At 41.2% G+C, this 23,512-nt stretch overlaps 1 protein-coding gene across 1 annotated transcript in view; it reads left to right on the top strand.

The window, feature by feature from the left end:
* LAMB2 (laminin subunit beta 2) overlaps positions 1-9,048 on the top strand; it is a 76,433-nt gene extending 67,385 nt beyond the window's left edge. Inside the window, exons 30-33 of the mRNA XM_070936774.1 lie at positions 931-1,072; positions 4,399-4,575; positions 6,749-6,908; positions 8,345-9,048. Of these exons, the coding sequence (XP_070792875.1) occupies positions 931-1,072; positions 4,399-4,575; positions 6,749-6,908; positions 8,345-8,481 (616 nt within the window). The 3' untranslated portion in view covers positions 8,482-9,048. The remainder of the gene's footprint in view (positions 1-930; positions 1,073-4,398; positions 4,576-6,748; positions 6,909-8,344) is intronic.
* The last annotated feature ends 14,464 nt before the right edge of the window (positions 9,049-23,512 follow it).

Raw genomic sequence — 23,512 nt, forward strand, 5'->3', positions numbered from 1 at the left:
GGAAGGTTACAGCAAAAGTCCCCATTTCCTCCCAATCAGCTGGGACTCGGGAGGCGGAGAATAGATGGGAGCTGGGCCAGTCAGAAGTGGTATTTAACGGTTCTCCAGAACTGGTCAGAACCTGCTGAATACCACCTCTGAATGTATTCCTTTAACAAGTATGCTCACTCAATAGCAACACCATTTATATTTATATACCACTTCACAGTGCTTTACAGTTCTCTCTGAGTGCTTTCCGGAGTCAGCCTAATCTGGGTCTTCATTTTACTGACCTCGGAATGATGGAAGGCTGAGTCAACCTTGAGCTGGTGAGACTCAAAATTGCTGAACTGCTGGCAGCCAGCAGTCAGCAGAAGTAGCCTGCAGTACTGTATTCTAACCACTGCGCCACCACGGCTCTTAATAACAACCTCGGCTTTCACTTAACAGCTGTCGTAATTTATTTAATGACTGCCAAAAAAAAAGGATCACACAATCAGGCATACTCACATGGTGACCCACCTAAAGACCGGCGCAACTTGTAGTGACTGTAATGGAATTACAGTCATAAGTCGAGGACTACCTATGCAAAGCACCTGCAATGGGAAGATTTCATTTAGTGATAATGGCCACTAATAGTTCCACAAACTCCCATTTGATGTTTGTTTGTTTTTTAAAAAGAATTTTTTTATTTTTTTAAACAAAAACAACATAAAAACATCATCCTTTCAAACAATTACAGACAGTGTTTCGATCGGTTAAAATCCTTTTGTGCTCTTGAAAATATCAATATATGACAAATGTTCTTTTCCCCTAAAAGAAGTGTTTACACATTTTATCTTAATTTCATTTCATATATCACAAACTCCCATTTGATGTTGATACTTATTGCGTCAAATTTGCTGATGAGTGTAGGCTTCTATTCAGTCTTACCGAATTTTTCCTCCCCAGCGCTCGAGCAGAGAGTGTTAAAAACACAGCTGAAGCAGTGAAAAGGGCTCTGGATGATGCCAAAAGGGCTCAAACTGCTGCCGAAAAAGCCATCAACTCTGCAGACAATGATATCCAACACACCAACACAGTTGTTAATGAGGTAAGGCACTATAATGAATTATTTTTACCAGCCCAAAGAAAATAACATGTCCGGATGTATGTTGCATTAGATATGTCAGATAAAGTATGCCTAGTAGTATTACTTCTTTTGTGGTTACAGCCAACATCTATAACAACCATTAGTGGCAGGACAATTAATGATGCTGCTGAAGGGCATCCTTTAGTTTTTCTATGCTGTGATTTTGCATATCCAAGTCTTCACGTGTCAGCTCTTCTTTTTATTCCCCGATGAAAATTGACATGGAATTGCACCACTGTTGCTCAGCACTTTACCATCAAATTTGTCACTCAGCATTTTACCATCAGATTTTTAGCAGTGCAACCTTGGAGGTTCTGGAAGATTTTTTTAAAAAGGGGGTTTCAAGGCCAGAGGGCAACCAATCAAGCTTCCAAACCACTTTCCTGAAATCGAGAGCACATCCTGACAGCCGTTTAATATTTGTCTTTAACCTGTGAAGCAACGCTAAGTACTGTATGCTTGTGTAGTTCTTTCTAGCTGTGTTGCCTTGGTGTTGTGGCTCGTGAGTGGCAAGGTGCCAATAATTTCCTGCAAGGCAAGTTAAGATGTAGTGATTTGTGAATTTCCCTGCTCGCTTAACCAGTATGCGCAAGCTACCATGTTACTAGCTTCCCATATTTGGCTTTAACCCATGTTTATGACTTAACACTTTTGAAGCCCACAGCTGGAAAAGATTTTATTTTATTTTTTTAAAATTAAATTTATCGGTCCTCCCTTCTTGAAGAGACTCTGGGGGTGGCTTATAACATTAAAAGATTCCTAAGAATACCATGGATAACCAAGAAAGTGAATGAATTTTATCATTGAACATATCAACCTCAGCTGAAGGCACCAAGGCACCAAGCTCAGATTACCGTATCATGCAAAGAGTCGTAATGCTAGGAAAGATGAAAGGAAAAAGATGAGAGCCAGCAGCAAAGTGGATGGACTTGGTTACGTTGGTGATTGGTACATCAGCAGTGATGGGTTCCTCCCGGTTCGGCCCGGTTCTCCCAAGCCAGTAGTGGTGACGATATGACGTCACCAAACCAGTTCTGCCCCCCCGCACCTCCCACTCCCCGCATTATTCTTACCTTTTATTTGGCCCCACCCCGAATCTATTGCTGCCTCCTGAGTCCCAGCTGATGGCTAGAGGGGGAAAAAACTGTTTAAACTCTTGCAGCAGGGCTTCAAAGGGCCGCCCTACAGCTGATCAGTGTTAAAAGAAAACAAATGAGTAGCCCAGTGCCTGCAAAAATACATGAGTAGATCAGTGCCTGCAAAAGTACATGGGTAGACCAGTGCCTGCAAAAAATAAATGGGTAGATCAGTATAGCTCTGCAAGCAGTTAAAAGCCTGGTAGACCAGTACCTCTGCTAAATCCTAAATAATTGTCACATGATCATCAAGCCACGCCCACAAAATAAGCCACGTAGTAAAAAACTTTAGAACCCACCCCTGTACATCACTGAAAGACCTGATGGACCAGGTTGTGGACAGATCATCCTGGAGAATCAATTTGTGTGGCTAAGGGCCAACACCAGCTTGATGGCATATAATGAATCAGCCATTGACCTTTTTAAGCCTAAATGTGTCTTCCAGATTCCCATTCATGCCAATCAAAATGTTAGCCGTTCCAGGTAGTCCTCAACTTACAACTATTATTTAGTGACCAAAGTTACAACAGCACTGGGAAAAAAGTGACTTCTGACCGTTTTTCACACTTACGACCGATGCAGCATCCACACGGTCACGTCATCAAAATTTGGGCACTTGGCAACTGGCCTGTTTGATGATAGTTGCACTGAGCAGGGTATGAACAGGGTTTGTAACCTTCCCAGAGGGTTTCCGACAAACAAAATCAATGGGGGAAGCCGGGTTCACTTAACAACCACATGATTCACTTAATGATTACAGTGTTTTGCTTAACAACTGTGGCCAAAACTCTTGTAAAATGAAGCAAGACACATTTAACAACTGCCTTGCTTAGCAATGGAAATTTTGGGTTTAATCGTGGTGGTAGGTCGAAGACTACCTGTATGTTACTTGTATCTACATTTATATATCACTAAAATCTCCAAGGACACTCAGTAATTAACAATAAATCAAAACAGTGCAGTAAAAAGATAAAATGGTAAAACAAAATAAAAGGATAACAAAAGGAGGATAGGAAAACACTGTTTTGGGAAGTTCTAAACACTCCATCATGCTAATAACCATCAAACCCTCCTGCGTAGAACCTCTAAACATTTACGTGAAATCATTAAATTGAAAGGCCCTTAAAAAAAATCAATCCTAAAGTCCAAGAAGAAGGATCACCTCCATTCACTAGATCCCTAAACCATCTGTGGTTAGCCCAGTATTAGTAGATTTTATCTGCTCATTTCTCCTCAAGAGGGAATTGTTCCCCTCGCCCCAAACAAGGCTACTGGCCAAATACATACCAACACAATGAGGTAAATACAAGCCCTTCACCTCCCTTATCACTATACGCTTGAACTTCAGCTTGTACTTAGGTTTGGCTGCGTTCACTTCTTGTATCTAGGTGTTCTGTCCCCGTCCCACACACACACACCAACAGACGTCCAAGAGTTAAATACCAAACCAGCCAACAAAATCCTTATCCTTATGATAACGGAACTTGGCAGCAACCTAGTGGCTGCCTGGCAAGAGTTTATTACTCACGAAGGGAAGAGATAACTTCTCTCTGCTTTTGGTACATCAAAGTAAAATGTTCAATAATTACAGAGTAACTTAAGTCCAAATATAATCCAGCAAAGGCTATAGCAAAAGTCCGGCAATGCAGAATGGCGTGGAAGCTTTCAGCTTTGTTCATCACAAGGCTTGACTGGCCACCACGCTCCCTTTTATACCCTGTGGGGTGTGGTCCAGTGACTCAGCCTAATATCTGGCACACCTCCTCTTCTGTTGTGTGTGCTTATCTCTCCGACGCTGGCGTGGATCCAGCCAAGACTTATCCCCATCACTGTCCAACTGCACCTGCGCGGGGATACCTGGCTCCTGGCCAATCTCTTCTCCGTCGGGAGACACCTGAGGCATTGCCAGAGAGGAGGGTCCTGGAGAGGGAGGCCCGGCCAACTCCTCTTCTTCCCTTTCGGAGCCTTCTTCCTCCGATAAGACGGGCTCGGGGGTCGGAGCCACAATACTAGGTATCACTTCTGTCGCTTCATCTCCTGGACCAAGGACTCCCTCAGGAATGGCAAGTCACTGGACATGTCGATGCTTCCAGAACATGGGCCTCCACGCATGTTTCTCCTGTCCCTCCCTTATCTATCTTTTTCCACCAGATTAACAGGAAGACTGCAAATGCTGAGGTTGAGTTGGCTGCAGCCAAGAAACGGGTGGGCCATCTTGACCGGCAGGTGGATGTCCTCAAAATGAAGCGGGCCAGCAACATCTTGGCAGCCACCCGAGCCGAAGAGACGGCCAGTGCTGCCAAGAACCGAGCTGAGGAAGCTGAACAGGTAGGATTCTGGCAAAAATCAACAATGGCTTGGGATTTTAAATACCTTTTCTTTGCTCAGTTGTGTGTCCAGAGCCATAACTCAGTCTGTTGGAGTCTTAACTGGTTAATTTTCATTCTAAAATATTTGCACCCTTTCGTACAGATCACAACAAATAACCAAAATCAGACATTTCTGATTAAAAATGATACTTAGGAACTCTCCTTGTTTCTTTGTTTAGGACATAATAGATTCACTGTATTTTGTTTTTGTCTCAGTCTCTTCAGAGATTCAAGCTTGCTGATTTTATTGAGATCTCAAGAGAATTACTACAAATATGTCCTGACAATTGTACCACACAAATTGCTTGTATTTTATCAGGTGTTATCCAAAATTTGTTCTCACAATGATTTCCCGTCAAAACAGTGAAATCGTGTGGCCTAAGAAACGGTCAGCTAATGATCAGATGCTAATACATGGTAGCAAAAATAGCAATAATATTTAGACTTGTACACTGCTCTATAGCTCTTTACAGCACTCTCTGGGAGATTCACAATGTAAGCATTATTTACATATTGCCCCCAACAATCTGGGTCCTCATTTTACTAACCTCGAAAAGATGGAAGGCTGAGTCAACCTTGAGCTTTGTCAAGATCAAACTCCAGGCTCTGGGCAGAGTTTGCCGCAATACTGCATTTTAACCACTGCCGTGGCCAGGGCCAAGATAACCGGCATCCATAAAAATTAATTTTTACTAGGAATTGCAGGGGTGTGTGCAGGAACAAATAGAGAGATATTCATCCTCCCTCTAGCCTCGTTGTGGTGAATATTCATCAATATTTAGAGAGCTACAACTCTCAGCATCCTCTGCCGCTGTTCCTCTGGAACAGTGTTTCTCAACCTTGGCAACTTTAAGATGTTTGGACCTTAACATCCAGAATTCTGTAGCCCAATAGAAAGAGAGTGCAGAGAAGAGCAGCAAAGATGATTAGAGGACTGGAAGCTAAAACATATGAAGAATGGTTGCAGGAACTGGGTATGTCTAGTTTAATGAAAAGAAGGACAAGGGAAGACATGATAGCTGTGTTCCAATATCTCAGGGGCTGCCACAAAGAAGAGGGAGTCAAGCTATTCTCCAAAGCACCTGAGGGCAGGACAAGAAGCAATGGGTGGAAACTAATCAAGGAGAGAAGCAACTTAGATCTAAGGAGAAATTTCCTGACAGTTAGAACAATTAATCCGTGGAACAACTTGCCTCCAGAAATTGTGAATGCTCCAACACTGGAAATTTTTAAGAAGATGTTGGATAACCATTTGTCTGAAGTGGTGTAGGGTTTTCTACCTGGTCAGAGGGTAGGACTAGAAGACCTCCAAGGTCCCTTCCAACTCTGTTATTCTATTCTAATATGCTGGCTGTGGAATTCTGGGAGTTGAAGTCCACACACTTCCAAGACTTACGCACCTTCTGCCGGGCCCTCAAGACGCTTTTATTCCAACAAGCCGGGCTGGCCTAATTTTTTAATTTTTTAATCGTTAACTCTTAATTTTTAAATGTCCAAAACGGGTAGTTTTATTTTAATTAGATATGGGCCAAACTATTTAATATTTCTTAAATTGTTTTTTAAATTTTATATCTGTGTGTTTTATTCTGGCTGTACACCGCCCTGAGTCCTTCTGGGAGAAGGGCGGTATATAAATTAAATTAAATTAAATTAAATTAAATAAATAAATAAATAAATAAATAAATAAATAAATAAATAAATAAATAAATAAAGTGATTGAGAAACACTGCTCTGAAAAGCTTCAGATACTCCATCCTGCTAATAGCCATCAGCCTCTCCTGCGTAGCATTTTACATGAAAGCCCTTAAAAAAAAACCCCGAAGACCAAGAAACAGGATCATCACTCACTATCTCCTAGTGTTTACTTCAGTTTTTTGCCAAAAACCAGCCTATAGGAAACAATGGGTTCACTTAGCAACTTAACCACCACAATGTTTGTTGAATCACTGGAGAGTTTGCTTTATGACCTCTGCGTTCGCTGAATGACCACCGCAAAAAAGGTTATAAAAATGGGCCCAGTCATGTGGTGGCCCGTTTCACAACCGACTTACAACCATGATTGCTAGGCTCAATTATACTCGTATGTCGAAGACTACCTATACTGCCTGCTGATGTTTCCTACTGAATCTCAGGTATTGGAGGGACCGCTGGGTGATCGATACCGCACCATGCAGGAGTTAGTGGAAAGAAAAGCCCAGCATGTCGTGGGGGCCCGAAAGAAAGCAGAGCACCTGCGAGATGAGGCCAAAGGACTTCTGCGCGATGCTCACGAAAAACTACGGCGGCTGAGCAGTGAGTGCCTAAGACGTGTGTGTGTGTGTGTGTGTGTGTGTGTGTGTGTGTGTGTATCAGAATAAATGGTGCAGATATACATTTTTAATGTGTCCCTGGGTCATATGATTGACATTGGAGACTTCCCAGCCAGCTTCTGACAAGCAAAGTAAACAGTGGTGAAATCTAATTTTTTTACTACTGGTTATGTGGGCGTGGCTTGGTGGATGTGGTATGGCTTGGTAGGCGTGGCTTGGTGGGGGTGGCAGGGGAAGGATATTGCAAAATCTCCATTTCCACCCCACTCCTGGGGGAAGGATATTAAAAAATCTCCATTCCCACCCCACTCTGGGGCCAGCCAGAAGTGGTATTTGCTGGTTTTCCGAACTACTCAAAATTTCCGCTGCCGGTTCTCCGAACTGTTCAAAATTTCCACTACCGGTTCTCCAGAACTTGTCAGAACCTGCTGGATTTCATCCCTGAAAGTATATGAGGGAAACTGGATTGGCTTAATGACTGCATGATTCACTTAACAACTACAGTGATTCCCTTAACAACAATGATCCAATGGATCATGACTCACTTAACAGCGCCCTAGCTTAGCAACAGAAATTTTGGGCTCAATTGTAGTTGTAAGTCAACTTCACTTAGAACTACAATTGAGGAGAAACTTCCTAACAGTAAGGACATTTAATCAGTGGAACAGCTTGCCTTCAGACGTTGTGGGTGCTTCATCATGGAGGTTTTTAAGAAGAGACTGGACAGCTGCTTTTCTGAAATGGTATAGGACAGTGATGGCTAACCTTTCTGCCATCGTGTGCCGAAAGCGGGGGAAGTGCAAGGGGTCGTGCGAGCATGTGCCCACACCCATAATTCAATGTGCCCCATCCCCCCAAACTCCTCCCGCTTTTGGCATGTGATGGCCCGGTGGGCCCGGTAGGTCCATTTGTCGCCCTCCCCAGGCTCCAGAGCCTTTCTAGGAGCCTGGAGAGGGCGAAAACGGCCTTCCCTACCCCCCTGGAGGCCAGAAACAGCCTGTTTCCCGACTTCCAGTGGGCCCGGAAGGCCCAAAAACCAGTTGGCCAGTGTGCGCATACGCGCCGGACCTGAGCTAGGGCAAAACTTGCGTGCCCACCGATATGGCTCTGCGTGCCACCTGTGGCACGCGTACCATAGGTTTGCCATCACGGGTATAGGATATCCTGCTTGAGCAGTGGGCTGGACTAGAAGACCTCCAAGGTCCCTTCCAGCTCTGTTCTGATTCTAAGTGACTATCTGTATCTTGGCCAGAGGCGGTGCCCACTGCAGGCTTCTTGCCTGGATTTTCAGACAAAGTCAACATAGAACTAGCTGTTTATATTAGAGTCAGAACTGAATGCACCATAGGCGAAGATTATTCTGTATACTGTTCGAATTTCTTCATCTTTAACCCTTTTTTCCCCTCCTTCCTTACTCAGAGCTGGAAGAAACCTATGAAGAAAATGAGAAGCTGCTACAAGAAAAGGCAGCCCAGCTGGATGGGCTGGAAGCCAAGATGAGAAGCATCTTAAAAGACATCAATGAGCAAATCCAAATCTACAACACTTGCCAATGATTCCCCATCATGTGCTCCCACTTACTACCCCTGTCCATGTGCTTAAAGCAGCAACGCTTTTCGGCTTAGCATGGCCCAGCTCCAACTACTACACAGAGCACTGATTCTTACGGCCATTCCTTCTCGGCATCTCTTTGATATATCAGCATCACCCTGCTCACAACCTCTATTGTATCAAAAACACAACACTGCCCCATGACTTGTGAGACTGCTAACACTCTGCCCAGTTTTTCTTATACTGTTTTTATTTTCAGCGTTTCACACATGGTAATGTAGGACTCTCCTTTCAAAGCATGCGGGCAAAAACAGAGAAGGATGGTCTAAGAATGGATCACATGAGGTAGTTACACTGGTGTATATGTTTTACATCAGTGGTCCCCAACCCCCGGTCCGCGGACCGGTGCCGGGCCGTGAAGTACCTGGCACCGGGCCGCGCAGCGGCCGGGGGACAGGAACGCTTCAGCACAAAGGCTCCTGGGCCGTGCGCAATGGGCCTGCGCAAAGGCTCAGGCTCCTGGGCCGTGCGCAATGGGCCTGCGCAAAGGCTCCTGGGCCGTGGCCCCACCCCTGCGCACGCTCAGCGGGCCGCGGCCCCACCCCTGCGCGCGCTCAGCGGGCCGCGGCCCCACCCCTGCGCGCGCTCAGCGGGCCGCGGCCCCACCCCTGCGCGCGCTCAGCGGGCCGCGGCGATAAAAAGGTTGGGGACCACTGTTTTACATGATCTGCCCCAACTGGAGTGGCTTACATTTGTGGGAAAATAAAGACCCAAAGTGGCAGTGCTTTTTGCAAAATTACCTTGTTCCTTTGTCTGCTTAAAACAAGTTTCGATTCTCCTCACAGAAACTAGAAGTAAGCTAGAAAATGCTGACACTATTAGTTTAGACCAGTGTTTCTCAACCTTAGCAACTTTTTAAAGATACATGGACTTCAACTCCCAGAATTCCCCAGCCAGAATTCTGGCTGAGGAATTCTGGGAGTTGAAGTCCACATCTTAAAAAGCCACTGAGGATGAGAAATGCTGGTTCAGATAGTACGGGCTGGGTAGAATTGATGCAGGATATTGCAGAGATGTTGACACTGAAATGCCAAACATGGCCATTATCCAAAATTGGAAATAGTCCCAAAGGGCAGAAACCAGGCAACAGCAAGAGTGGCGGTAGCAATAGGAAAGCAATTACAGCTTTGCTGCAGAAGAACTATCCTTATAAAAGCCGAGCTAGATCAGATTAGTTTCCGAGAAGCCTACAAAAAAAAGCAACAACTATTTTTGTCAAGCAATTGGCATCCAAGGGCACATTATTACTAAAGATGAAGACTGTATAAAGCCATCCTGGCTAATAGTCATTGAGAGATTTTTCTGCCAAGATTTATTTTAGTTTTGCATTTTGGAAAATAATTTTCCAAAATAATAAGGTGGGGGAGAGGAGATACGCCTTCATATTTTTCTGTAATTGCAGATCCACTTCTTCATACCAGAATGAAGTCAGTGCAACAAACCTACGCAGAAAAAAATTGAAAGCGTTTTGCTTCTAGAGATAAAATTCAGCTGGATCTTTAGGTATGGCCATGTCTGTGACCAGAGGCGTGTCTACAGTGTATCAAAAAAGTCAAGATGGTAACTCTGATGTTTCAGTCAAATGCCTTTGTAAGAACACACTTGGAATATTACGTCCAATTCTGGTCACAATTAAAAAAAAAGATGCTGAGACTTTTTCTAAAGTGCAAAAAAGAGCAACAAAGATGATTAGGGGACTAGAGGCTAAAACATGATGAACCATACGATGAATGGTTGCAAGAACTGGGTATATCTAGTCTAACAAAGAGATGGAGTACGGATGGCATAATAGTATTCCAATATCTGAGGCTATCACAAAGAAGAAGGGGTCAACCTATTATTCAAAGCACCTGAGGGCAAGACAAAGCAATGGATGGAAAATTATCAAAGAGGGATCCAATCTAGAATTAAGGAGAAATTTCCTGACAGAACAATCAATCAGTGGAACGGCTTGCCTTCAGAAATTGTGGGTGCTCCAACACTGGAGGCTTTTAAGAAAAGATTGGACAGTCATTTGTCCAGATGAGTATAGGGTCTCCTGCTTGGGCCAAGGCCCTTCCAACTCTACCCTGTTTCCCTCAAAATAAGACATCCCCTGATAAACCCAATCAGGCTTTTGAGCACATGGCAATAAGGCCAAGTGCTTATTTCAGGGTTCAAAAAAATATAAGACAGGGTTTTATTTTTGGGAAATCATGGTAGTTTTCTGTGTTCTAAAACCCTGTCTATTTATAGAATAGAATAGAATAGAATAGAATAGAATAGAATAGAATAGAATAGATTAGAATAGAATAGAATAGAATAGAATAGAATAGAATAGAATAGAATAGAATAGAATAGAATAGAATAGAATAGAATAGAATAGAATAGAATAGAATAGAATAGAATAGAATAACAGAGTTGGAAGGGACCTTGGAGGTCTTCTAGTCCAACCCCCTGCCCAGGCAGGAAACCCTACACCACTTCAGACAAATGGTTATCCAACATAATCTTTAAAACTTCCAGTGTTGGAACATTCACAACTTCTGGAGGCAAGTTGTTCCACTTATTAATTGTTCTAACTGTCAGGAAATTTCTCCTCAGTTCTTAATTGCTTCTCTCCTTGATATATGTTTTATATGTGTCACATTGAATACAGTGACACAGCCATCATCTTGACTTTGCTTAACCTAGCCTGTAGACACCCTTAACACAGATAACGAAAACAATAACACCCACTGGGCTCATGCAGTGGGTTTGGGCCATAATGCAGTTGAATTTTGGTTCAGCTGTTCTGAGTAAACCCAAGCCCCGGAGTTTGTAAATCATTGGTTATGGCTTAAGGTATTCTATATAAGCCCTGTTAATTGATTCATCAAATCCTAGATATAAAGCACGTGTTACATGCGAACCTGTCACTGAGAACCATACCTTAAAAGCAAATAGAATTTCATTTAATTCCAGCGTTGTATTTTAACTTTTTTTTAGTAGAAGGCTGTTTATCAGAAATCCTTTTAAAGATTTGGTACCCAGAGCTACCCAGAGTCTTCTCTTTCTAGTAAATCTGCATTTCTCATTTTGCTGCATGCCTTTTATTCTAGTAATTTATTGTACATTGCCCTAAAACAGTGATGGCTAACCTTTTTGCCATCACGTGCCAAAAGTGGACGGAGCGTGGGGGGTCACGCACGTGCGTGCCCACACCCATAATTCTATGCGTCCTTCCCCCACGCATGCACACGCGACCCCCCCACGCGACCCCCACTTTTTTTACATGATGGCACGGTGGGCCCAGTAGGCCCGTTTTTTCGCCCTTCCCAGGCTCCAGAGGCTTTCTAGGAACCTGGGGAGGGTGAAAACGGCCTTACCCATCCACCTGAAGACCCTCCACAGGCCAGAAACGGTGGGACCGGAAGGCCCTTTTTTCTCTCTCCCCAGGCCCTCCAGAGGCAGGAAACAGCCTGTTTCCCTACTTCCAGTGGGCCCAGAAGGCCTGAAAATCAGCTGGCCGGCACGTGCATGCGCGCCAGAGCTGAACTCATGTGCCCACTAATATGGCTCTGTGTGGCACGCATGCCATAGGTTCGCCATCACTGCCCTAAAACATCCCAGCATGTTCAAGAGTTTCAGGTTTCATGGATCAATGCAGGGTATGCTTAAAAGCCTTGTGTCAGAAATAATCCCCAAATTACAAAACGACAGGAATTAATATGTAGATTCCAACAGTTCATCCTAAATGAAAATCCCTTGTGGATGATTAGAAAATAACTAGAGGACACAAAATAATGTTTGGGAAACAAAAGAAAAGGAGAAGTGAAAGGAACATTTGGCTGTTGTTTTTCTCTTTATCTAAAGAAGGGATGGGCAGCTTTTTTATATAGGAGGCACCGTATTTTTAATTTTAATTTTTATTTATTTGTCAAGCATGTATTAAATAACAGATATAAGTTTTAACATGATTATGAATACATGAAATGGATACGAATAAAAGGGAACATTAGGACAGGGACGGTAGGCATGGTAGTGCGCTTATGCATGCCCCTTAAAGGCCGCTTAGGAATGGGGTGAGGTCAACAGTAGACAGCAGTAGTGAGGGAGGCAATGATGCAAATAGAGCAGAGTTGTAAAGTCTGATTTTGGGCTGAGTGATTAGGGACTGAACCCTCCTTTTCTATAGCCATTGCCAAAAATGAGCATCAATGTTCTGCTTTTTTGAGAAGGAAACATGAAAATTGCTATGCACACCTGCAAAATAGGGGTACAAGAGTGAACATATGGAAAAACCTTTTCAATCAAAAGTACCTCAAATGGGCTAACTTACAGAATGTGTCCAAAATCTGGGACCCATGTCTCCTGTGGATTTGAAATATGGCAGATTTTATAAAACATTTTAAAAGGGATGCGGGGGCTCAGTGGCTAAAATACTGAGCTTGTCGATCGAAAGGTCAGCTGTTCAGCAGTTCGAATCCCTAGTGCCGCATAACAGGGTGAGCTCCCATTACTTGTCCCAGCTTCTACCAACCTAGCAGTTCGAAAGCACATAAAAAATACAAGTAGAAAAATAGGGACCACCTTTGGTGGGAAGGTAACAGCGTTCCGTGCACATTTGGCATTTAGTCATTCCAACCACATGACCACAGAGACGTCTTCAGACAGCGCTGGCTCTTCAGCTTTGAAACAGAGATGAGTACCAGCCCCTAGAGTTGGGAACGACTAGCACATATGTATGAGGGGAACCTTTACCTATAAAACATTTTATGACAAAAATTATCATAAATCATTTTATGACATGGTACAAAATGTCACAAATCTGTTCAAGGCACGTACATCTTTGAATATCTCCCTGAATTTTTAGGAACTTTTGAAATATATTAGAAGCTCTGTCATTGTTGAAAGTGTTGAGGAATCCGGTAAGGAAATATCCCTGACCCAAGTGTTCATGGGCAGTCTAGTAATATTTTCAAAAGCAAAGAACTTCCCACTTCTAAATTCCTCTAAAATCTCAGGAAAATAATTGTGTCCTGGATTTCAGCTGTTTACCTTGTGGTTTATACTGCCTAAATCAGGGGTGCTATTCAGCAGGTTCTGACTGGTTCTGGAGAGCCGGTAGCGGAAATTTTGAGTAGTTCAGATAACTGGCAAGTACCACCTTGGCTGACCCCAGAGTGGGGTGGGAGTGAAGATTTTGCAATATCCTTCCCCCAGGAGTGGGGAGGAAATGGGGATTTTGCAGTATCCTTCCCCTGCCATGCCCACCGAGCCTCGCCCACAGAACCAGTAGTAAAAAAATTGAATTCCACCACTGGCCTAAATCCATGACATTCCAATTACTAGAATTTTGCCATAACCATCAAATTCTGATTAAGAGCTGTCTGGTTGGATGGTGGCAGCAACAATAGACTTTAGACTTTAGAGTGTGAAGATTAGACAGATAGACAGACAGACAGACAGACAGATAGATAGACAGACAGACAGACAGACAGATAGATAGACAGACAGACAGATACATACATACATACATACATACATACATACATACATACATACATGATAGACAGACAGATATATAACTTTTGATTTGATTCTTTTACCTATGTCTGTGCTTTTTGGAACATGGGGAATTGCCCTTTGTATCATAATTAAGAGAGAAATCTAAATAAACAGGGGCTTTACAGGGATCTGGGACTTATGCTGAGCGTTAAACTATCTGGTACATAAAAGGCTTGCCCAGCCATCAGCTAAGCAAATACTAACAGAATCGCAGGGTTAGAAGAGCACACTTAAGCCACTGAGTTCAATCTCTGACCAGGTTGAATCCAAATCGCAGTATCCCTGACAGATGGCTGCACAGCTTCCTACTAAAAGCATCGGATGTAAGGAAGCCCCTTGACTAATTGCTGCTACTGTTAAAGATATTTGTTTTCCTAAGCATTCAATCAGGATCTGTCTCCCTGTGATGGAAATCCTGTTGCAATATTTTCAGGATCAGACTCAATAAAGATAATAGAAGTTAAAGATTTAAATATATCTCTCTTTAATCATAATAGGCATTCTATATTCGCTGAATATTCAAGATAGAAGCAAGGAAAAATGGGGAGGATGGCTCCTTATATATACAAGGGGTGGAGCCAGGAATGGGAGTGGTAAATTATGAATACATTAAAGTCCAAAGAATAAGTTAACCCCTGATGTTCCATATATACATTATTTACACATTAGAGAATAAGGCATTTACATCTGACAAATCCCCCTCTAAATGCCGGTTCGTTATACAACACCAGTTACATTCAGATTCAGGACAATATAATACATATAATTTAGAAGTTAAATATTTGTGTTGTTTAGAAGGTAAGGGTTTTGTTAATATATCAGCTAATTGTTCAGAAGTATCACAATGTATTGCTTTGATGAATCCGTCTTGAGATAGTTGTCTCACGTGCTTAAATTTTATATCAATATGCCTGGACCTTTGTCCAATTGCATCGGATCTAGATATTTCAATGGCCGCTTTATTGTCTTCATGCATAATAAATGGTAAAGTAGGTTTCTTCCAAACATCTGTGATCAAATCATTGAACCATACAAGGTTATTTGCAGCTTTAGACAAGCAAACATATTCCGCTTCTGTGGTAGAAGTGGCTACCAGTTCTTGTTTACCAGTATACCAGTAAACTGGACAATCGTTCAATAGAAAAACATAACCAGAGGTACTCTTTCTGCATGATGTATCACCAGCCCAATCTGCATCAGCATAACAAGTAATTTTTGGTTCTTTGTCATTATTTGGTTCCAATATTAAACAAAAATCTAATGTACTTTTCAGATATCTTAAAATTCTTTTGACAGCTTCCCAATGATACAAGGTTGGTTTGCTAACATATCTTGACAATAAATTGAGAGGTAATGCAATATCTGGCCTAGTCCAATTAGATATATAAAGGAGTGAACCTATAACTGATCTGTAAAATGTGTTGTCTTTAAACTCAGGGGAAGATTCATCAGTGTTTCTAAGAAAATCAGTTTGCATAGGTGTGTCACATGTTTTGGCATTATTTAAGTTACATTTGTTTAGGAGTTCAATAATTTTATCTTTCTGAGTAAGTTTGAATCCCCTTTTAGTTTTGTTAATTTGTACACCAAGGTATTTATTCACTCTACCTAGTGATTTCAATGAGAAATGTTCGTTTAACTTATTTACAAAGATTTCCCTGCTCTCTTTATGCTTTCCAATATATAAAATATCATCCACATAAATTAATACAAATTCAATATGATCATTACTCTTTTTTACAAAGAAACAGTTATCAGCAGTGGTGGCGTTGAAATCCATGGTCTTAAGTACTTTTACCAAACAATCGTACCATCTTTTGCCAGATTGCTTCAATCCGTACAGACTCTTATTTAATAACCAAATTTCGTTCTTATTAGTGTATTGACTGTGTGGTGCTCTTACATATATTTCCTTATCTAATTTTGCGTGTAAGTATGCAGTCTGTATGTCATATTGAAACACGTCCAGATTGAGTGCAGATGCTACTACAAGAGCTGTTTTGACACTCTCTGTTCTCACTGTTGGTGAATAAGTGTCAGTATAGTCTTCTGGATATTTTTGTGCATAACCTTGTGCAACTAGTCTGGCCTTGTATAAGGTATTACCTCCTTCCAAATTCTTAATTTTATAAATCCACCTGGTACCTATAATTGTTTTATCCTTAGGTGCGATCGCAGGTGTGAATACATTTAATTCTTGTAAACTTTCCATCTCTTTTTCCATAGCTAGTTCCCATTTTTCTCTTTCTTCACGGGGAAGTTTCAATACTTCCTCATATGTATTAGGTGTTATTTGTTCTCCATCCATATGCATTATGTAATCTTTGTATTTATTTGGTATTTGGTTTCTATTGTTTCTAATATTTCTTTCAGGTTTGCTATGGTTGTCATGCAAATATCTGGCTTCCTTTTTTGTTAATGTGTCTGTCTTTATTTTATGCTGACTATTTGTCCAAGTTTTGGTTTTGTTCTTACTTTTGTTAATATTTTGATTTTCTGTTGTTCCTTCCTCGCAAGATATATTATCTTTGCTTTTATTAGGAAATATTTCATTAAGGTGCAATTTAGACCAATTGGCCTGCTCATGGAACACAGCTGTTCTGGATACTATAAATTTGTTATTATTATCAATGAATCTGTACCCTTTGGTTCCAGTTTCGTATCCCATGAATCTTAATCTCCTGGATACGTTTTCTCCCTTTCTTCTCAATTGTTTAGGTATGTGTACGTCTGCAGTAACTCCAAATATGTGCATGTGTGCTAATTTGGGTTTTCTATTGTACATCACCTCATATGGTGTCTTATTCACAATACTGGACCATGTTCTATTTTGAGTGTAATTTGAATAATGTAAGGCTTCTGACCAAAATTGTTTGCCTAAACCAGCATCCTCTAATGTGCATCTAATCATGGTTTGTAGTGTGGAATTCTTTCTCTCTGCAATCCCATTTTGAAATGCAGAAAATGGATTGGACGTGAAATGTAGCATCCCTCTATCCTTTAACCATTGGGAGAATTCTTTAGACATGAATTCACATCCCCTATCTGTCATAATTTGTTTTATTCTGATATTATGCTGTGTTTCTATGCGTTTGTAGAATTCCTTAAATTTCTGAAAGGTTTCATCCTTGTGCTTTAATGTGTAAACAAAACCATAGCGACTGTAATCATCCACTATTGTTAGGAAGTAACGTTTTCTATAGGTAATTGATGGAGTTAATGGACCAACTAAGTCCATATGTACCAAATCAAAAATATTGTTAGTTGATCTGTTAGATTTTTTTGGTCTGGGACTGGTTTTTAGTTTGGTGGATTTACATACTGAGCATTCCAAATAATTTTCACAATTTTTTATTTTGACACCTTCTGCGTGTTCAGTCATTTTTTGTACTACGGGAAAGCTTGCATGTCCTAACTTCCTATGTAAGATGTGAGCACACTCATCATGAATTGGTTTACCTATTTTTGGTTTCTTCTCATTGTGTGTATTTTTGTTATCATGAGTTATTTTACATTCATCATTGTCACTGTTACTGACATTTTCATCATCTGCTTCAATACAATCTTCCATATTTGAATCAATGTTATGTAACCATCTTTCTTTGGTTATCAGATAGGGTAGACCCCCTTTTATCATCACAGTACCTACATTTGTTTTGTTCTTTTCTATAGTTGCTTTCCCCTTTGAGAAAACTATATTGATGTCAGATTCTCTGCTTAGTTTTATAGCACTCAGTATGTTGTGAGGTATTTCTGGGATTAATAATACCCCCTCTATTTTCCCTAAACCAGGCAAGGTCACATTTCCTCTGCCTAATACTTGAACCTTTTCTTGATTAGCTACCTTTATCACAAACTTATCTTCTGTAAATGAAGTTAATATACTTTTGTTGTTAGTGGTGTGATTTGTTGCACCAGAATCAATAAGCCAATTATTGTTCTCATCTTGTTGTGTTCTGGTGCTGTCTTGTTTATTTAGCCCATTTAGTGACCCAGATTTTCTCTCTTTTGAATTTTCTCTACCCCCTCTACTTTCTCTGTAATTTGGTGGACTTCTATATTTGTGTCTATCTGTGGAAGATTGTCTGTAATTGTATTTGCTCCTATATTCTGGCCTATGTCTCTCCCTTGGGACTTTGGGACAGTCTCTTCTACTGTGTTCCCTGGATCCACAATTGTGGCATCTAAAGGCCTCATTATATTTATCTTGAAAGACTACTTTCCTAAAAGATTTGTGTTCTGTTTGGTTACTGGAACGATTTTTTCTTGAATTGTCTTCTGCTATCAATTTGTTAGATAGACTTTCTATTGATAAATATCCTAAATTAATGGTATCTAAGTGTGACATAAAGCTATCCCATGATGGATCAAGTGAATTGATAATAACACTTTTCATTGTTTGATCTGAAATCACTTCCCCCCTCAATTGCAGCTCAGCTCTTATTTTGTTTAGATTTATCAAATGCTCACTTATAGAAACCCCTGGTTTCACTCTAGAAGAAAAGAAATCCTTAGACATTCTTGTGGTTGTGGCTACGCTATCGCTGTGAAATAGATTAAACATGCATTGAATTATTTCTGATACAGTTAGGTTTGGTTTGATGCTATGATACATTGCAGGAGACACGCTAGAAATTATTATGAAAAATGCTCTATGATGTAAACAATCTATTTTTAAAGTCCAAGGTCTTCTTGGAGGACTAGTTATAAAGAATAGTAAATTTTCTTTCATGAAAATAACCTGAAGCTGTTGGTACCACTCTTGTAAATTAATGCCATCAACTCTAAGTTTTGGGAAGTCACTGGGTAAGTTCCCCACATTATTTTGTCCATTACTTACAACCTGAGGCAGTCCGTGGTCTCTCAAGTGCAGGAAATTACAGAACGGCATTGGGATGCTTGTAACGAGTCTGCGCGGTTCTCTGGCCAGTTCAAGTCTTTCGGGGCCGTCTACGTAGTTTTGCACATGCGCGTTGCTCATTTCTTCTTTGGCGCCGTTGTGGAAGGTTCTCTCCATTTCAGCTCTCTCGATCCGCTCCTCTTCAGATGAGTCGGTCTCTGGCTCGGTTTTTGAGGCTTTGGTGATGGCGACGGTTCTTCTCTTTCTCTTGTGTGCGCTGGCACTCGATTCTGTCTGCGGTGTAGGACGGAATCGGCATGGCTCTCTGGGCTCGGGTGTCGTCGTTTTCGAAGTCAGGATGGGAGCGTGCAGGTCTTGAGTTGTCGGTTTGATTTCTTGCTTCTTCGTTGATGTCTTGGAGATTTTCAATCTTGGCCCAAAAGCAGCAAAAAGCGTTTTCATTGCTGACTTTACTTGAGACTTTGTTAAATCGTCTTCACTTTCTGATTTTGGTTCATCTGAAGAGTTTGAGACTTCTTTTTCACTTTCTTCGTCTGATAGCGTTTTTCGCGCCAGAAATTTTGAACTGAGCGTTTTGATTGGCTCTGCTTCACTCTCTTTTGAAGTTCGTTGAAACCAAGATGGCTGCCGTTCAAAATTTCGCGCGAGGTCACATCTTTTCTTTTTTACAACTATTTTCTCAGTAGTCATTTCACTCACAGTTTTTTGATCTTTGGGTTTTTCTTTAATGACGTTTTTCTCTCTCGCTGCTCCGCTGTTCCTCAGCATCTCCTGGAGGTCCGCGATGAGGCTTTCATCATTCTTTTGGCTTTTTAGTATCTTTAATATCTCTGACCTGAGTTCGTTATTTTCTATCTCAATTTCTTCCTGGTCGTTGTTTTCACTCATCAGTTCTTCTTCTTCAGTGGTGTATTCTTCGGATTCTCTCGAAATCGCATTAGTGGATTCGTTGATCATCTCTTGATCAGTTTCTATTTCTTTGCTGTAGGCCCTGGTGTTGGGCCTATCTTTCTTGGACATTTTTAATTACTTATTGAGTCAATTAACCATCCTCTGCTACCAGCTTGTTGCAATATTTTCAGGATCAGACTCAATAAAGATAATAGAAGTTAAAGATTTAAATATATCTCTCTTTAATCATAATAGGCATTCTATATTCGCTGAATATTCAAGATAGAAGCAAGGAAAAATGGGGAGGATGGCTCCTTATATATACAAGGGGTGGAGCCAGGAATGGGAGTGGTAAATTATGAATACATTAAAGTCCAAAGAATAAGTTAACCCCTGATGTTCCATATATACATTATTTACACATTAGAGAATAAGGCATTTACATCTGACAAATCCTTTATTCTATATCCTACACTCTACAATGAAGAACAAGTCATAGCAACCTTCTGTGTGACATTATTTCCAGTATTTGAAGAACGCAGTTGTGTCCCCCACTCAGTTGTCTTTTTCCCAAGGCTAAACATAACAACCTCCTTCAATCTCTTTTCACAGGATTTACTTTCTAATCCCAGGATCATCTTGTTGTCTTTCTCTGATCCTGTTCCAATTTCTCTGACTCCTTCTTAAAGTGTGCCATCCAGAACTGGATACAGGACCTGGTGTTGGGATCCTGGTGTTTATTGAGCTTCATTTTCTTCCTGCAAATGTTTCATGATCAAGCTGAGTGGCATTTGTCAGTGTTCTGATACAAGGGAGCTTGCTGGCATTTTATATATGGCAGTTGGGAGTTTGTGTGTCTGTTTCTGATTAGGCCAGAAGTATAAGCCATGGTGAGCTAATTTGGTTGGTTTGAATTGTTTCATCTTAGTTCAGGGGTGTCAAACTCAAGGCTCAGGGGCCAGATCCAGTCCGCAGGGTGCTTAGAACTGGCCCATAGGGCCACCCTGGAAAAAGTAAAGGACTGGCCCACAGTGCCTCTGCCAGGGAAAACAGAGCTCAGGAGGGCCACGTGTGGCCCTCCCGAGCTCCGTTGTCGCTGGCAGAGGGTTGCAGGAGGCTGTCACAGCCGAAAACTGAGCTCGGGAGCTCATTTTCGCTAGCAGAGCACTCAGGCCAACACGAGTGACATCAAGATGGCCACACCCACCCTGGCTACGCCCACTCCGCCCCCCCCCCCCCGAGGTCAAACACAACCCTGATGCAGCCTTCAATGAAATTGAGTTTGACAACTCTGTCTTATATGGTTCTTGCCCATTGTTTATTTTATTTTATTTTATTTTATTTTATTTTATTTTATTATATTATTTTTAATTAATTAATTAATTAATTAATTAATTAATTAATTAATCTTATTTAGTTTGTCAAACATGTACGAGATAACAGGTATAAGTATAAACATGGACATGAGCACAGGTAATGAGTACAAATAAATGGGACAGTGGGACAGGGACGGTAGGCATGCTGGTGCGCTTATGTACGTCCCCTTATGGACCTCTTAGGAATGGGGTGAGGTCCATGGTAGACAGTTTAAAGTTGAACCTATGGGGGTTTGAGGATGTAACAATGGAGTCGGGTAGAGCATTCCAGGCATTGACCATTCTGTTGCTGAAGTCGTATTTTCTACAATCAAGTTTAGAGCGGTTTACCTTGAGTTTGCGTCTATTGTTTGCCCATGTATTATTGTGGTCGAAACTGAAGTAGTCATTGACAGGTAGGACATGGTAGCAGACAATTTTGTGTACTATACGTTGTTTTTTATTTGTGTTGGTTCTCCCTGTTATAGCCTGGGTTATCTCTCTGTATCTGTTAATCTCTGGTCTTTCAGAATGCCAGGAATTCTCTGGGAATTTTCTTGCAGTCTTGGATTTGGGTTGAATTAAAATTTTATTGTAACAAATTATTGGAAGCAAATGTAGTCCTAAATACATCCTCCCTTAATAAACACCCAGAAATCAACAGGTATGTAAGAATCAATACAACATTTCAACCTTGAGCTACACACATTTCTTTGCTGTTTCTACAGTATGCAAGGTGGCAGGCTGAACAACAGAATTGAAAAATTACATCCTGTGATTTAGACATTATAGCAATAGCCCTTAGGCTTATATACTGCTTCATAGTGCTTTGCAGCATTCTTAAGCAATTTGCGGAGTTAGCATATGGCCCCCAACACACTGAGTCCTCATTTTACTGATCTTGGAATGATGGAAGGCTGAGTCAACCTTGAGCCAGTCAGGATCAAACTCCTGGCAGTTGGCAGATTTAGCCTGCAGTACTCCATTCTAACTACTGTGCCACCATGGCTCATACTTCTGTTGATGCTGCCTAAAATTGTACTTGCCTTTTAAGCAGACATATCACACTGTTGGCTAATTGATTTGCAACCAACTACAGTAGAACCTCTGGTCAAGAATACTTCTCATCCAAGAAGCTTCTTCAGCTGTGATAGGATAGTGGGGGGAATGGAAGGATTTATATTCCTTGCAGACAGCTGGTCATTTGCATCCTTTTAGAGGGTTGTTGAAGCACTTGGAGGTTTATCTGTGTCCTCAAGGTCACTTGAGTAGTGCTTCTGGTTCCTGTAGTTTGCAATTTTTTTCCCCTCTGGAAATCCATTCTTACTCACACACCATTCAAAGGGTATTCATCCCAAATTGTACAGCTAAAAGTCTGTAGAGATTCTAAGTCATCCAGGTCATGGTTGTCCCAAAAGTGCTTTTTTTCAAGAGGCAACTGGACTTTCATGACCTGGATGACTGAGAATCTCTACAGACCTGAATGCTAATATTTTTATTCTAAAGTTGAAGTAACAGAGTCTTGCAAGTTTGAATGGACCTCTTCCTTTCCTACCTTTACATTCAAGAGAAGTAGGAAGGATCAAGCCTAAAATACTTTCTCAAATTACCTTCTTGCTCTGGACTCTGATTTCTCTTCTCTGTCTGTTGCCTCAGTTGCATCTCCTTATTCCTCAAGGTTATTTTCACAGCCCTATATCAATATTTTCTGTATTACCATGCCAGGTATCTCCTGTCCTACACCCCTGCAGTCACCTTTTCTTCTGTTAAATGTCATTGCATCACTTTTAACCTGTCCCTTCAACCTATCAAGATTATTTGAATACGTAGTACTTCTATTTTCTTGGGTATTAGTTGATGATTATATGACACCATGGAAGAGGAAAAAGTGCCAACTGAACAAAATGAAGTGAGGTTATGGCAACCATATTGTATTTGCTGCCATCACCCTACTATAAAGTTATATATCTTTTGCTCCATCCAGCTCAGCTCAGTATTGACCCCCAAGGCTTAATGGGATTATTCAAGCGGCCGATAAATGTCTGGCTGGGGGGTGGGGGTGAGATGTCAAAAGATATTATGGAAGAGGAAAAATGTTTACCTGACAAGTGAGAGACTGAGTTGAAACTGGATTTACATACGACAGGCTACAAGAATGAAATGGATAAAAAAAGTACTCTGCACATAGAAAAGAAATGGGCTGATGGTTTAATAATTAAAAGAGACATACAAACTATACACCAAGACAGAGGTGGTATTCAGCAGGTTCTGACCAGTTCTGGAGAACCAGTAGTGGAAATTTTGAGTAGTTCGGAGAACCGGTATATACCACCTCTGACT

This window comes from Pituophis catenifer, unplaced genomic scaffold (genome assembly GCF_029215685.1).
Source record: "Pituophis catenifer annectens isolate HBS135680 unplaced genomic scaffold, rPitCat1.0.hap2 SCAF_2, whole genome shotgun sequence".
NCBI classification, from domain to species: Eukaryota; Metazoa; Chordata; class Lepidosauria; order Squamata; family Colubridae; genus Pituophis; species Pituophis catenifer.